At 50.7% G+C, this 16585-nt stretch overlaps 1 protein-coding gene across 1 annotated transcript in view; it reads right to left on the bottom strand.

The window, feature by feature from the left end:
- The window catches only part of ANAPC1 (anaphase promoting complex subunit 1), a 149355-nt gene that overhangs the window by 50262 nt on the left and 82508 nt on the right, over positions 1-16585 (bottom strand). The window contains exons 32-35 of the mRNA XM_088477380.1: positions 10019-10101; positions 9511-9589; positions 9158-9232; positions 158-234 (exon numbers count right to left, since the gene is read on the bottom strand). Of these exons, the coding sequence (XP_088333506.1) occupies positions 158-234; positions 9158-9232; positions 9511-9589; positions 10019-10101 (314 nt within the window). The remainder of the gene's footprint in view (positions 1-157; positions 235-9157; positions 9233-9510; positions 9590-10018; positions 10102-16585) is intronic.

Here is a 16585-nt window from a genome sequence, read left to right as displayed (position 1 = left end):
GCTGACTGTCTTGCTTTTCATTCCTTTTTAATTTTAATTGTTTATACTAATTTTGCTAATTACAAGCAGACAAATAATTAACAAATCAAAATGTTTTCTGATGGATCTGAAATGACCCCATCGATAAAATGTCTCGGGAACTGCTCATGATACTTACGCCAGAGTTTCCAGGTTTAAATCCTCAGATACAGGCTGCTCGGCGGCGTGAAGAGAAACACTATTGGCTGTTATGATCTACAAAAGAAAATCATTTACTTCAACTGCGTGTCGTGTAGATTGTGTAATACGAATACAATTAAGGGATGTTAATCATTAATCATATAGAAAACAAAATTACTGGTTTAAAATAGTGATAATCTGACAAACTAGTGAAAGGATATATGGCAAAATGCACCATCCTGTGACCGCTGTGTAATAAAACCTCTACAGTACATTGTTAAGTCTGCTTATGGATATTCCTGGAGGATGAAGTGAGTATTTAAAAATGGCTGTACTTACAAGCAAATACAAGAAGTTAAAAAGCAAAACACAAGCTTGTGCCTCTACCCAACAACTAGGATGTAATGAAAAGGTCGACATGACAAAGTCAACAGTTATGTCGACATTGAGGTGTGTTATGAGCTATTGGGGGAACCTGTTCCACCGGGACAGATTCTCCATCTGAAGAGGCCAGGAGTGAAACTGGGCATACTCCACCATGTTGAAGGTGGAGACAAGCTAGCCCAGGATCTGTTTGAAAGAGTGCAGTGACACTCAGCAAGGACTTAAGAACTTGCGAATCCTAGTCTGTAGGTCCCAAAGCTTTTCTGGTGGGAGTAAAACCTGCTGAACCCTAGAATACAACAAGACCCCCCCCTGATGGTACATCTCCTGCGACGGAGGCCAAGAAGATTTCTTCCCACTGATGAGTCCTCCTTGGGACTGGAGGAGATCTATTGAGAGACTGAGGTGTTCCCCGAGAACATCCGGAGACCGGGCAAGGATCAGAAGGTCGTCTAGAGAAGGTAGAATCCTGATACCCCGCGGCATAAATGAGCTGCCATGACTTTTGTCAAAAAACAAGGGGCCATGGAAAGACCAAATGGCAATGCCTGAAAGTGGAAATGCTCCTTCCGGACCGCAAGCCAGAGGAAACTCTGGTCACTGAGCCGGATAGGAACCTGCAAATAGGCAACCTGGAAATCCAAGGAGACCCTGAGATCCCCTGGATGCAGTGCCAGAATGATGGAACGTAGAGACTCCATGTGGAATTTAGGGACTCACAAGAACCTGTTGAGAGTTTTCAGGTTTAGGATTGGCCAGAAAGAACAGTCGTCTTTTGAACCAAGAAGAGACTGGCATAAAAGCCCTTGCCTTTCTGAGACAGGGGAACTGGAACAAGTACTCTGGAGGCCAGCAGGGAGTGAATAGACTTGCTCAGTGCTTCTGCTTTGTCTAGATCCACTGGAAAGCCTGTGTAAAAAATTGGTTCGGAGGCCGCTCCTGAAAAGCTACAGCGTGGCCCAGGGAGACAACACCTCGACCACAGGCGTCCGACATGGTTGCCATCCAGGTGTCGGAAACAGCAAAAAAAAAAAGTTGGCCTCTCACGCTGGGACCCCCAGGTGGAGGTGGCAGGCCTTGTCAAGTGGCAGGCTTGTTAGTAGGCCTGGAGATAGGATAAATGGTAGACCTGGGCTGTTTATCTCGGGGCTTGGAAACCTTGGAAGAGTAATCCCGGGGCCTCGAGAAAGGTTGGCCCTTGACTTTTGACAGTATGTATTGCAGCCTCTCCTAGATAAGAGACCGCCTACTGATGTGTTCCATTAATGCCAATAGCTTGCTCCTATGGGTACCCGAGCAGAGGCCCTCCTGGAGAGCATCTGTCCAACCTCCGATGGCTTTAGCTACCTATAGATAAGCCCAGCTATATCGTTGCCGCTGGAGCAGCAAATCATGCCATGCATAGCGCGAGACGGGCGCCCGCGGGCGGGTACGTGCAACGCGCCTCCATAGGAATACATGGTGTGATTGCAGTGCGCACCATAGCAGGCATGGGGAATCACATGGCGCGATGTGTGCGCACATTTGTGGTGCGATCAGCCACAATGTAACTGGGCGCATCTGTAAGCAGAAACCATGGCTGGACATGTGAATGCACCTGCTGAATACAAGTCCCTTATGAGGGAAATTTCAACGTCCTGTTTGTTGGATCCTTAAGGGATGGTCCTAGACTTACTCCTCTTCCCAGACAAAGTAAGAATGAGGAAAGGAGAGGACATCTGCAAAACATCAAAATAGATCAGAGACAAATAAAACACCCACAGGGAAAATAAGCACCACTAAAACCCTTTCACAATTATTTTTCTGCTGAGGAGGGGGGCAGACGGTGAGGAGCAGGAGTTGTGGTTGCTGGCTTCTCCCAAAATGGCTCCTGTCTGTCTTCTGGTGGGTTTGTTAGACCAAGAAGCACGCCAAGGAGGAAGTGCTGCAGGTACGGCACTTCCCTCCAGGAACTTAACACTAGGGATGGCTGGCGTGCAAAGGACAGCTCTCCTCTGCATCCCTGTACCTTTATTGTATGGCAGCTATGACAGGATGCCCACACCTGAATACCTCCCTTGCATTGAGGACCCTGCATCTGCTTCTTTTTTGCATCTCCCAGCAAGTGTAGTCCATTACTTTGCTGCTGTGACTTTGGTGCACGGGCTGGTGCCGGCAAGTTTAAAAAACAGGATTTTGGTACTCACCATTAAATCCATTTCTCCGATTCCACAGGGGACACTGGAGCATCATGACAGTGGGATATAGACCGTGGGTTGAGTTGTGCCTGGCACTTTAAAAATCTAAAAGAGTGACTGGCGCCTCCCTCTCTATGCCCCATCAGCCCCAGTTTTAAGAACTGAGGGCCTAATTCAGACCCGCTCGCGAGCGCTGAGCGATCGCAAGCGGGTCGATGGTGCCCTAGTGCGCTCCGTCGTGCGCATGCGCGAGACACGCATAGGGACAGCCAAGCTGTTGCTATGGGTCTCGCACCAAAGGGGGCGTGCTGTCGATGGTGAGTGACAGCACGCCCCCTTTGGTGGGCGTGCTGGGATCGTTGCTGCCCAGACGGAGGCGTTCCTGATAGAGCCAAAAGCACTCCAGGGCTTGCGGCAGCGAGACCCTACCGCAGGGTCTCGTCGCAAGCCCGATGGTTGCGATGGTCTTGACCATCACGACCATCATTTTGGCCACTCGCATAAGCTGTGGGTGGTCACCCACAGCTATGCGAGCAGCCAGGAGGCCGCTCCATTTTTAGGTAGGAGGGCCCTGATTCAGAGCGAGCGCTCTGGTCAGAGCGTCCGGCTCTGAATCAGGCCCGGAGCCCGAGAGGAGCCGGAGAACAGACAGAACAACAGAGAAGGAAAACAGGAAAAGAAAACTCAGTCCAACATACTGACACTGCAGGAACACAACAGGCTGCAGGAAAAAACACAGTCACACAACCAGAACAGACCAAAACTGCAACAGAACTGAAGCAGAACAAGGAACTGGTAAACAGGCGTAAACTGGGCAGGCGTCCAGTGTCCCCTGTGGAATCGGAGAAATGGTTTTAACGGTGAGTACCAAAATCCTGTTTTCTCCTTCATCCACTAGGGGACACTGGAGCATCATGACAGTGCAGATGTGCCAAAGGCACCCTGCTCGGGGGAAGAGTGCTGAACGCCATGCAAGACATTGCAACCAAAATTCGAAGCAGAAGCCGCGAAAGTGTCAAATCTGTAGAAACGTACAAAAGTATGTACAGAAGACCACGTAGCTGCTCTACAAAGCTGTGAAGCCGAGGCACCTCTACGTGCCGCCCAAGAAGTACCCACAGAGCGCGTAGAATGCGCAGAAATGGATACCGGCGGTGGTCGAGCAGAAACAATACATGCCTGATGAATAGTCAGACAAATCCACCTGGCCAAAGTCTGCTTAGACGCAGGCCAGCCACACCGATTGGCATCATAAAGGAGGAACAGAGCCTCTGATTTACGTAGTCCGTCCGTACGGGCCACATAAATGCGAAGTACCCAAACAGCATCCAGGGAGTGAGAATCCCTGGAAGAGTCCGACAAGGCTGGCACCACAATCGGCTGGTTCAGATGATATGCTGAGACCACCTTGGGCAAAAAGGAAAGGTGGGTACGAAGTTCCGCCCGATCGTTGTGAAAAATTAAGTAAGGGGAACGGCAGGACAAAGCTCCAAGTTCTGACACTCGTCTAGCCGAAGCCAGGGCCAATAAAAAGATCACTTTCCAAGTTAAATACTTCAATTTCACATCCTGCAGAGGCTCAAACGTGGACGACTGAAGGAAGGATAAAACAAGGTTCAGATCCCAAGGAGCCGTGGGTGGCACAAAGGGGGCTGAACTCTAAGTACCCCTTGAAAAATGGTCTGAACCTCCGTAAGCAGAGCTAGGCGACGCTGGAAAAAAATAGAAAGAGCAGAAATCTGCACTTTAAGCGATCCCAGGCGTAGGCCTGCATCTAGCCCTTTTTGAAGAAAAAGAAGAAGACGCGGTAAATGAAAAGATGAAGTGGAAGATCCACGACATTCACACCAGGAGATATAAGCCTTCCAAATGCGATGCTAATGTGCTGATGTCACCGGTTTCCTAGCCCTGAGCATGGTTGGGATAACCGCCCGAGGGACACCATGGCTTCTTAGGATGGCGGTCTCAATAGCCACGCCGTCAAATGAAGCCGCCGTAAATCCGGGTACACACATGGACCCTGCTGTAGAAGGTCCGGCCGCAGTGGAAGAGGCCAAGGTTCGTCTGCCAGAAGGAATAAGAGATCGGAGTACCACACCCGACGAGGCCAATCCGGAGCCACTAGGATGACGGTGGACGACTCTCGCTTGATCGGCTTGAGAATCCGAGGGAGAAGCGGAAACGGTGGAAACAGGTATACAAGGCTGTACGGCCAACGGATCAGTAAAGCATCCGCTCCCACCGCTGCCGGATCCCTGGCCCTGGAGCAGTAAAGGGGTAGTTGATGATTTGTCTGGGACGCCATCAGATCTATCTGTGGTTTCCCCCATCTGCAAACGAGTTGAAGGAAGACCTCGGGATGAAGGGACCACTCCCCGGGATGAAGATCCTGACGACTGAGGTAGTCCGCCTCCCAGTTGTCGACTCCCGAAATAAATACTGCAGAGAGGGCCTCGACGTGTTTTTCTGCCCACAGAAGGATGCGGCTGGCCTCTCTCATTGCCAGATGACTGCGGGTTCTTCCTTGTCTATTTATGTACACCACGGCCGTGGCGTTGTCAGATTGTATCCGAACCGGAAGTTCTCGTAGCAGAGGAGCAGCCTGTATCAAAGCTCTGTAGACTGCCCGCAGTTTGAGAACGTTGATCGATAAGAGGGATTCCTGCTGCAAGCACCGCCCCTGAAAGTGATTGTCCAGGACCACAGCTCCCTATCCGCGGAGGCTGGCGTCCGTAGTGCCCAAGGTCCAATTCCAAATTCCGAAGCGCCGGCCCGCTAACAGATGCTCCGTCCGGAGCCACCAGAGCAAGGATACGCGGGTCCGGGGAAAGACAGACGCACCAGCCGATGCATCTGTAGGTGGGACCCGGACCACTGAGACAGAAGATTCAGTTGAAAAGTTCTGGAGTGAAATCTGCCAAATTGGATGGCTTCGAATGAGGCCACCATTTTCCCAGGAGACGGATGCAAAGATGCACAGACACTTTTCTGGGTCTGAGCACCAACCGAAACAGCTCCTGTATGGCTATGGCCTTGTCAGGAAGATACAAAGCAGAATAGTGTCTAGAATCATCCCCAGGAACTGAAGTCTCTGCGACGGCATCAACTGAGACTTCTGTAAGTTTACAATCCAAATTGTTGTATGAGAATCTGATGTGTAAGGGACACTTGGTGTAAGAGGACTTCTGCCATCGGAGCCTTGATGAGCAAGTCGTCCAGGTACGGAACTATCGTCACCCCTCGAGAGCGCAGGTGAGACACCATGACAGCCATCACCTTGGTGAATACTCTGGGAGCTGACGAGAGACCGAAGGGCAGGGCCTGGAATTGGTAATGGGTTTCCTTGATGGCAAATCTGAGGAAAGCCTGGTGAGGAACCCAAATCAGAACATGCAGATAGGCGTCTTTGATGTCTATCGACACCAGAAACTCTCTTTCTTCTAGTCCCGCAATTACAGAATGGAGGGACTCCATCTTGAACCTGTGAAAGGAAAGATACTGGTTCAAGGATTTCAGATTTAGAATGGGTCTGACTGACCCATACGGCTTCGGAACCACAAAGAGGTTTGAGTAAAACCCCTGTTGTCTTTTTGCAGTGGGAACCGCAACTAGAACCTCGGCCAGCAAAAGTTTGTAGATCGCTTGACGCAAAATTAGTTGCTTCAAAGGATCGACCGGAAAACCTGTTGTAAAAAAAACGCACTGGAGGAGTGAAGGCGAACTCGATCTTGTATCCCTGAGATACCAGATTCCGAACCCAAGTGTCTGGAGAAGTCTGTCTCCTAGCTTCCGAGAAACGCTGGAGACGAGCACCCACCTCGGATTTCCGAGATGAGATGGGAGCCCGTCATGCCACAGGCTTGTCTGCTGGCTTGGGATCTGGACGGCGGGCATTAGTCGCTTGACGTCCTCTAGCACGACCTCCTCGCCCTGCTGAAGACGAACCTCGCGGTCGACCCTGAAATCTTGCTGGAGCTCGAAAGGAAGGTCCTTTAAACGATCGACGTGGAGGAGGTGCTGACGAAAGTAGAAAGGTACTCTTACTTCCAGTGGCCAGCGAGATCCACTTGTCCAACTCTGGACCAAATAAAATATCGCCTGTGAAAGGAAGAGCTTCAACCGCTCTTTTGGACTCAGCATCCGCTTGCCAGGCACGAAGCCAAAGTGCTCGGCGAGCAACGACTGCCGAAGCAGAAATCCTAGCACCTACCTGACCAATATCTCTGGAGGTGTCTCCCAAGTATACTTCGGATTCCTGAATATGCTCTGCCAAGGTAATCAGATCTGTCCGCGGAGCGTTGGACTTTAGACCTTCAGTCAATTGTTCCGCCCACTTTTCCACTGCCTTGTTGACCCAAGAGCCTACCAAGGCCGGCCGGAGAACTGTACCTGCAGCCGTATAAATGGATTTCAAAGTGGTTTCTAATTTTCGCTCTGAGCTTTCCTTCAACGTAGTAGCTCCTGGAACAGGTAATGTGGTCTTCTTTGACAACCGAGAAACTGAAGAATCCACAGGTGGCGGGGTCTCCCATCATTTTCTATTTTCTGATGGAAACGGGTAAAGGGAGAAAAACCGCCTAGGGATCAGGAATTTACTGTCTGGATTCTGCCAGGCTGCCATCATCTGTTCGTCCAACTGGAGAGAAACAGGGAATGTGACAGAAAATTTCTGTGTCCTGGCAAACAAGGAATCTAACGATTCTGGAGCTTCAGGGCCAGAAATCTTAAGAACTTCCCTCACTGCTAGGATGAGTGCATCAATACCCTGCATTGCCTCAGGTTCCTGTGAGGACGCCTCTACATCTTATTCTTGCGCTAGAAAAGAAGGGTGAGATGTGCTAGGTTGATCTCTGGCGGCCTCCCGTTCCCTACGGGAAGCGGCTAATTCAGAAGAAAGATCCGCCATTACCCCTGTCAAACTAATAATAATGCTACTCAAGTAACAGGGGCTGACAGAGCAAAGATAGGGAGGAGCAGAATTTCAATAATAATGCTACTTAATTTAGAATAGATAGGGTAGTTGTCAAAGCTACCCCACTGTAAGATTACAGACCCCTGCAGCAGAAGCTGTCAGTCTCCTTTCAGGAAGCCTCCGTTTATCAGGACACTGTGCTGTCTGGACTTCACTTCACTTCTGGTGCCACTCCCTGTGAGCAGAGCGCGCCAAACCCGCCAAGGTAGTGAAGGAGGAAGAGGAGGAGGGACATAACTGTAGTATGGCCGCCGCTTTATAAGCTCCGCCCCCTTTTTACAATGGCCGCCGCTATTCTACACAAGCGGCTTCACAGACAGCCGCCCTGTAAAACACTAAGCACTGCAGACCTGCGGGGCCAGCGGTCTGACCGCCGCTAGGTAATCTGCTTCTGCAGTACAGGAGGCTTGCGCCGCTGCTTTCACACAAGCACCGGCACGCAGAGGGACAGCCGAGCAGCGCTGAAGCAGAGCGCGTCTCTGTCACCTAAAAACCAACACCGGTGTTTTTAAACAAACACCGGCGTGGCAACTAACAGCCGCGTTAAGCGCTGTTTAAGAGCCCAGCAATTATTTACACTTCTCCTGCTAGCCAGGAGAGGTGTTTATACTCACGCATGCTGCTGCGGCTGGAGCGCTGGGCAGTAAGGGGGTAGCGGGGACCCGGACACAAGCCGGTCTCAACTGTGGGGGGCCCCGCTGAGTCTGAGGACTCTTGCAGCATCCCCTCCATAGGGTGACCGGACACAGGTTGCAGTAGCCGTGGCGGTACCCTCCCCTGCGGCTCCCGCGTTGCAGGCAGGCTGTCACAACCAACAGTCTGCCTGTCCTCTTGCTTGAATTCTTTCTTTTCATTATATAATCTAATATAATTGCTGGAGACAGTCCCCTGTGCACCGGCTCTTCTCGGGCACATTCTAAAAACTGGGGCTGATGGGGCACAGCGGGGGAGGAGCCAGTCACACTTTTAGATTTTTAAAGTGCCAGGCTCAACTCAACCCACCGTCTATACCGCACTGTCATGATGCTCCAGTGTCCCCTAGTGGATGAAGGAGAAATATAGTGGCTGCCATGAGCACCCATAAAACAAATGCCAACTCCAGTGGGCTTCTAGAGGGATAACATGAGCTTTTGAAAGTGCCAAAGCTCAAGTGAACACACTATATTGCACCATGTTCAAAGTCCACCCATGGATGAAAGAGAATTGTAGTTAGTTCACCCCTCCCCCATAGAGACCCTATTTGTGTTTTCATTTAGAAATGACAAATTAAAGAACTGCTTTAAAAGCAAATCTAAAAAATCAACAACAAAATGAATGTATAAAATATAAAATGTATAACCAGGTTTAGAGTAGTGACTGGGACAAAAATCTAAAATACGGTGGAAAAATAGAGCTGTCCAGTATGCATATACAGACTGCACAACTGCCCCCATGCCTTCAGTGAATTTATACTGTATGTACTTACTTGGGGCACATTGCTGTTCACCCACTGTGAATTGGGTAAAATGTCATCCCATAAAATAAGACATCTTGCAAGAGTCTGAAATAAAAAAATAAAAAAATACAGTCCTGCACAACTAATACAGAAGAGGTTTTTTTTTTCCCTTTAAATTTTAAATATATTTTACATATCAGTAATTGGATAACATCTGACGCTCAGATGAGATGCAGTGAGAGTATGGCAACATATTTATAAAGTGTAACTGGATTTCAGCCTGCATTACCAGCTTTATACAGAGGATCAGGTACCCTAAAATTACTATTTATCATGTGTTTAATAATAAGCTTGTTTTTAATAGGAAATAAAAAATGTCATACTCTTAATAGAAGGAATTCTGGTTTGACAAAGTCGAGTAAGTACATAGTGTCTGGAGCTCTAAGCCAATCAGCAATTGACCTAAAAAAAAAATAAAAAAAAATGAAAGTAAATAAACAAAAATGATTATTCAGAATAAATAGGTCTGAATTAATTATCTTTAAACATACACAACCTTATAAAACCAGTTCTAGGCATCATAGCCAATACAACGGTAACAAAATAAGGCTTGGAGAGTGATTAAGTACCAACCAATCAGCTCCTGTAATTTTTCAAACACAGCCTGTAAACGGACAGTTAGGAGCTGATTGGTTGGTACTTTATTTATCTCCAAGGCTTAGTACATCTCCCTCACTATGCGGATTGGAATATTCATCTACAACACCAGAGCCTGTGATGTCCCAGCAGTATAACAACATGCAGTATCAACTTTCTGAACTACAGGATGTTCCTTTCTGTAAAAGGACATTCTGTCCTAAAGGAATCTTGTTTATCTGCACTGCTTGTTACCTGTTGTTAGTTTTTAAGTAGATCATAGCTAATGCCAGTGTAGCTCCAGGACATGTGACATCCACATTGATGGTGTCTCCTTCCTGTAAAAACAGTGAAATGAAAGACATGCTGGCACTATTTAACCACTGTATAAACATTGCGCACTCATTCACATTTAGCATCCAGTAGATTAAAAAAAAAAAAATCTAGGTCACAGAAACAGATACATCTTACAGGAACAGCACTACAAACAAATGGCAACTCTGAAGTGTTATGAGAGACTGTACAGGTTGAGGCTCCCATATCCAAATATTCCAAAATATACGGAATATTCCGAAAATATGAGATATGGTAAGAACTTACCTTTGTTATCTCTATTTCTACGAAGTCCATAGGGTTCCACAGGATACCTTGGGGTAAAGGTGTGACGTCAGTCATCGGGCACCATAGAGTTAAGCTTTCAGCCTCCCAGGATGCACTAGGGTCCCCCTCCTATACCCCGCCCCCGAGCCAAGGCACCTCAGTTAGTTACCAAGCCATAGGCCGGAGGAGGAGAAGGAAGAGAGAGAAAAAAAGATCTGGACACACACAAGAATCACATTCTCACCAGAGGGAGACGGAAAAACCGGTGACCAGAGCAAAGCCCATCTGCAGCACAGGTGCGACAGGGCGGGGAGTCCTGTGGAACCCTATGGACTTCGTAGAAATAGAAATAACAAAGGTAAGTTCTTACCATATCTCATATTTTCTACTTCAGGGTCCATAGGGTATCCACAGGATACCTTGGGGATGTCCCAAAGCAGTATCCTTTAAGGGTGGGGACGCTCCTGTGCTGAAAGGAGAATCCGCCGCCCGAAGGAAGCATCCTGAGAGGCGAAGGTGTCAAACCTGTAATACCTAACGAAGGTATGGACAGAGGACCACGTAGCAGCCTTGCAGATCTGGACTGCAGAGGCACCACGTCGAGCTGCCCACGAAGGACCCACAGACCTAGCGGAATGAGCCTTCACAGAAGGAGGAACCGGCAGGCCTTCATGAAGATAAGCTTCAGAAATAGCCATACGGATCCAGGCTGCCAAAGTTTGCTTTGAAGCAGGCCAACCCTTTTTACGGAAGCCATAGAGGACAAACAAGGCGTCCGACTTCCTAAACGAAGAAGTGCGGTCAACATAAGTCCTTAAGGCCCGCACAACATCCAAAGTGGCCTCACCCACTGAAAGACCAGGTGAGTTAAAGGCCGGAACAACAATTTCCTCGTTAACATGAAACTGGGAAACAACTTTGGGAAGAAATTCAGGTCGAGTGCGGAGCACTGCCCTGTTCCCATGAAAAATCAAGAAAGGGGGTCTACAAGAGAAAGCCCCTAAATCAGAAACACGTCTGGCCGAAGCTATCGCCAGAAGGAAAACAGTCTTAGCTGTTAGCCATTTAAGATCCACTGAGCCCAGTGGTTCAAACGGCGGTCCCTGGAGAGCCCTCAGGACCACAGCCAAATCCCAAGGCGCCACAGGTGGAACAAAGGGCGACTGAATGCGGAGAACACCTTGCATAAAGGTGCGCACATCCGGGATTGTAGCAATCCTACGGTGAAACCAGACAGGGCCGAAACCTGTACCTTCAAAGAAGCAAGGCGAAGCCCATGATCTAGTCCCGCTTGTAGGAAGGAGAGTATCCGAGACAGACGAAATTCCAGCGGTGCATAACCCCTCGGTCGACACCACTGGAAGAAAGTCCGCCTCCCAATTTAGTACTCCCGGGATGAAGACCGCTGATATGGCCGGAAGATTGCGCTCCGCCCATACCAGGATCCGAGAGACCTCCACGAGAGCCGCCCGACTTCGGGTTCCTCCTTGCCTGTTTATGTAGGCCACGGTGGTAGCGTTGTCCGACTGGACCTGTACCGGACGACCCTGGAGAACCCGATGTGCCTGCCGGAGAGCATTGAAGACCGCACGGAGTTCCAAGATATTGATTGGAAGCTCCGCTTCTGTCGGCGTCCACCTGCCCTGGAACAAGTGTGGACCCGAAATTGCTCCCCAGCCCCGCAGACTGGCGTCCGTTGTCAACAGGACCCAATCTGGTACCCAGAACGGACGTCCCTTGCTGAGATGGGTCGTCTGTAACCACCAGGCAAGGGACAGGCGAACCTCCGGGGTGAGCACAATCGTCTGTGACTTCAGAGACTGAGGCAGCCCGTTCCACTTGGACAGGATCAGGTGCTGCAGAGGTCTGGAGTGAAACTGGGCATATTCCACCATGTCGAACACCGACACCATGGAGCCCAGTAACCTCATCGCCGAGTGTAGAGACACCCGGCGGCTGTGCAGACAACTGCGCACCCTCGACTGTAAAGCAGAGATCTTTTCCCCCGTCACGAAGATCCTTTGCTGTCCTGAGCCCAATAGGGCTCCGAGGTGCAGAATCCGCCGAGACGGGATTAGAGTGGACTTCTGCCAGTTGATTAACCAGCCGTGCCGTTGCAGTAGTGCAATGGTCAGGTCCAAGTGGCGTAGAAGGAGCTCGGGAGATCCTGCCACTAATAAAAGGTCGTCCAAGTACGGCAACATACGGACTCCCTGCAGCCGCAGAGAAGCCGCCATGACCGCCATCACCTTGGTGAAAACACGTGGTGCTGTCGCCAGACCAAAAGGTAACGCCCGAAACTGGAAGTGGTCGCTGCGGATTGCAAACCTGAGGAACTGTTGATGGCGCGAAAGAATAGGGACATGCAGGTAAGCGTCCTGTATGTCCAATGACACCATGTAGTCCCCAGGTTCCAGCGCCAGAATGATGGACCGTAGGGTCTCCATCCGAAACTTTGACACCCGCAAAGACTTGTTGAGAGCTTTGAGGTTTAGAATCGGACGATACGACCCATTGGGTTTCTGCACCAAAAAAAGATTTGAATAGAAACCCTGGCCCCTCTGGGAGAATGGAACAGGCACTATAACTCCAGTCTGGAGCATAGTGTGCAAGACCTTCCGCAGCTCCGTGGTCTTGTTCCGGTCTGATGGTAGACCCGTGGTGAAGAATCGAGCCGGGGGTCTGTGCCGGAAAGAGAGGGCGTACCCTTGGGAGACCACCTCGAGAACCCAAGTGTCTGTCATGGTAACCGACCAACACCGGGCGAACTGCAGCAGGCGGCCTCCCACTTTGGGATCCCCCAAAGGGAGGCCCGGACCGTCAGGCCGCAGGCTTGTCATCTGACTTAGGGGCCGGACGTCTGGTACTCCATGCCGGCTTCCGGGGCTTGGCCGATTTCTTGGGACCAGTCTGTCAAGGAAAAGACTGTGGTTTGAGCATGCCCTGGGCCCTATAAGACCGAAAGGACGATGGTCCAGAACCAGAAGGAGCAGCGGCCGACGGGAGACATGCCGATTTGGCTGCCGCCAGCGTGGCCACAATCTTGTCTAGATCCGGACCGAAGAGAACTTCTCCGGTAAATGGCAACGCTTCCAAACCCTTTTTGGAATCCGCGTCCGCCTTCCAGGATCGCAACCACAAGGTGCGACGAGCGGCCACCGCTGCTGAAGAAATTCGAGACACCAGAGTACTAATGTTTAAGGCCGCCTCGTTGATATAAGTGGCCGAATCACGGAGATTACCAATCAACTCCGCCTGATCGGCCGGACAGTCGGAATCAAAAGACGCCTCTAATGAATCCGCCCAGCGCTCCATCACTCTGGCAACCCAGCAAATGGCCATAGCCGGCCGTGCTGCCCCCCCCGCAAGGGAATAAGCGGACTTCAGTCAGATCTCCACCTTGCGGTCGGTAGCATCCTTAAGGGAGGACATGGATGGCATCGGCAATGTGGCACTACGGACAAGACGGGTCACGTGAGAATCCACCTGTGGAGGGGATTCCCACTTAGCAAAATAATTATCCGCGAACGGATAAGCCACCGCCAGGCGCCTTTGCGGCTGGTAACGTTTGCCAGGCTGTTTCCACGCCTCCTCTAAATGGTCCATTAACTGACCCGAAAGAGGAAAGACTGTGGCATCGCCCTTCACATCTTTAAAAAAGGCATACTTGGATTTAGCCGCTGGGGGAACTTCGTCCTCAATCACCAAGGCTGTGCGGACTGCCCGAATAAGTCCAGGAATATATACTTTGGACTTAGTATGGAGAGGTTCCTGATCGTAAGGATCCAGAATCTCCCCATCATTAGACGTCCCTTCACCATCCTCTAAGGAGCCGACAGAGACGCCACCGGCCGTTTATGTGGCCGCATCACAGACTCCCCTTGCAACACATCCGACAAGTGCTGTACAGAACTCGTCAGGGAGTTAACCCACGCCGGCTCCTGAGAAACCAGGAGCGGGGAAATAGGGAGATTGTGGGGTACCACCAATTGTCGTGGGAAACCCTGCATGGGTGACGACACCACTGATTGCTGGGACAAACCCATCTGTGTAAACGCGGGCTGCGGAGCTAACTGGCCCACTAAGGTCGTAAGCGCCTGAGCGAAACAAGCCCAGGGCGGCTCCTGTACCGGTGCTGTAACCGTAATAGGCCGCGCCATTGACAAACACTGCCGGCAGAGGCCCTCCGCGCTACCCTCCCCCTCCGCTAACGGTACTTTACACGTAGTACACTGTAGCCGGAGAGGAAAATCACTTTCAGACATGATGGTACCAAGTATGTGACCCCTCTCACCAATTATATATTAAATAGGCGAGAGACCACCCTGTAGCACCGCACCGCACCGCAAGGGCTTAGCAGAAAGGACAGGGACAGTAATAAAGCTGACAGTCAGAAGAAAAGTTACAGGCAGCAGCGCTAGCATAGGTCACATACAATGGAAAGAAAAATCAATTCCTGCACTAACAGCGCTGATCACTCAACTACGCAGACACAGGGCCTGGTAGGACACAGCGTTGCATACACAGACCTGCCACAGCGGAGGAGAGGTATGCGGGGGGACCCAGACCACGATGCTTCCGTCCAGTGCTTCCAGCAGCGTTCACCATGCGTTCTGGAAAGATGGCCACCGAGGAGCAGAGGAGGCTGGCCTGGGGAGGAGCGCTGCTACAGGACCAGTCGGCAGTGTGCAGAGAGGGCTGTGTGCAGCGGGGGAGGTGACGGCTGTGAGACAGGGAAGGCGCGCTCCCCTGGCATGCATTTAACCCCCGGGACGCCGCAGCGCTACCGCTCTGCTGCGGTCCGCTGTCCCAGGGGGGTAGTGGAAGCGCAGGTTCTTACCTGGCTCCACGCTGCAGCCAGTCCCCAGGGAGCCCCCTGCCTGGGGACTCTGGACCATGTAACAGCGGGCACCCACCGCGGGACCCTACTGTCCCAGCTGTGACCCCAGATGCTCACCAGCATCCCCGGATCGGTACCGGCGTTCTGGTACCGGCGGGGGTGTAGGGAAGACAGCATGGACGTCAGGACTGACTGTCCATGCTGTACATCCAGATGTGCAGCCACAGCTGCATGAAGAAAAGCTTCAGGGGCTCTTCTAGCCCCCACTCCAACAGGTGCACCCGACTCCGACCGGGCACCAAACGAAAACTGAGGTGCCTTGGCTCGGGGGCGGGGTATAGGAGGGGGACCCTAGTGCATCCTGGGAGGCTGAAAGCTTAACTCTATGGTGCCCGATGACTGACGTCACACCTATACCCCAAGGTATCCTGTGGATACCCTATGGACTCTGAAGTAGAAATACGGATTTTTTTTGGCATGACTGAGATAATGAAACCTTTGCTTTTTGATGGTTCAATATACACAAACTTTGTCTAAGGCACAAATTATTAAAAATACTGTATAAAATTACCTTCAGGCTGTGGCCCTGAAACATAAATTAATTTAATTTCTGTACACAAACTTTGTTTGAACCACAACATTTTTTAATATATTGTATAAAATTACCTGCAGGCTGTGGCCCTGATTCAGAGCCAGACGCTCTTTCAGAGCGCTCGCTATGAATCAGGGCGGCGTTTTTTCTTCTTTTTGGAGCCGGCCTCCTGGCCGCTCGCTAAGCTGTGGGTGACCACCCACAGCTTTAGCGAGCGGACAGGTGATGGTCGCGATGGTCCATCGTGGCTTGCGATGAGACTCTTGTGGTAGGGTCTCGTCTGCCGCAAGCCCCAGTGAGCTTCCGGCTCTAATAGAGCCGAAGGCTCACCACTGACATCACTCGTGATGTCAGTGGGGCCGCCCAGAAACGGCAGGTGTTCCTTCGGGAACGCCTCCGTTTGTGTAGCCACCCCGCCTACAAAACGGGGCGAGCTGTCAATCAACATCAACCCCTTTTGTAGTGAGTCCCGGAGCGAGAGAATTTCTCTCTCGCTCCGGGGCTCGTGCATGCGCACACCGGAGTCGTCTCCGGCATGCGCAGTAGGGGACATTCGACCTGCTTGCGAGTGCTATGCGCTCACGAGCGGGTCTGAATCAGGCGATGTGTGTATAAAGGTGTATATAATACATAAATGTGCATATTGGGGTACTATTCCCAAGATATTTCTTTATCATATGCAATTATTCCGTTATCCAAAATACCCCTGGTCCCAAGCATTTTGGATACGGGAGACTCAACCTGTACATATCGCTCTATCTACAATGTAGTGATGCTGAACATATGGACT

The sequence above is a fragment of the Taudactylus pleione genome, unplaced genomic scaffold, assembly GCF_031769625.1.
Source record: "Taudactylus pleione unplaced genomic scaffold, aTauple2 ptg000201l, whole genome shotgun sequence".
Lineage (NCBI taxonomy): Eukaryota > Metazoa > Chordata > Amphibia > Anura > Myobatrachidae > Taudactylus > Taudactylus pleione.
Note: the sequence above shows the minus strand (reverse complement) of the source record. Positions and strands in the feature narration are given on the sequence as shown.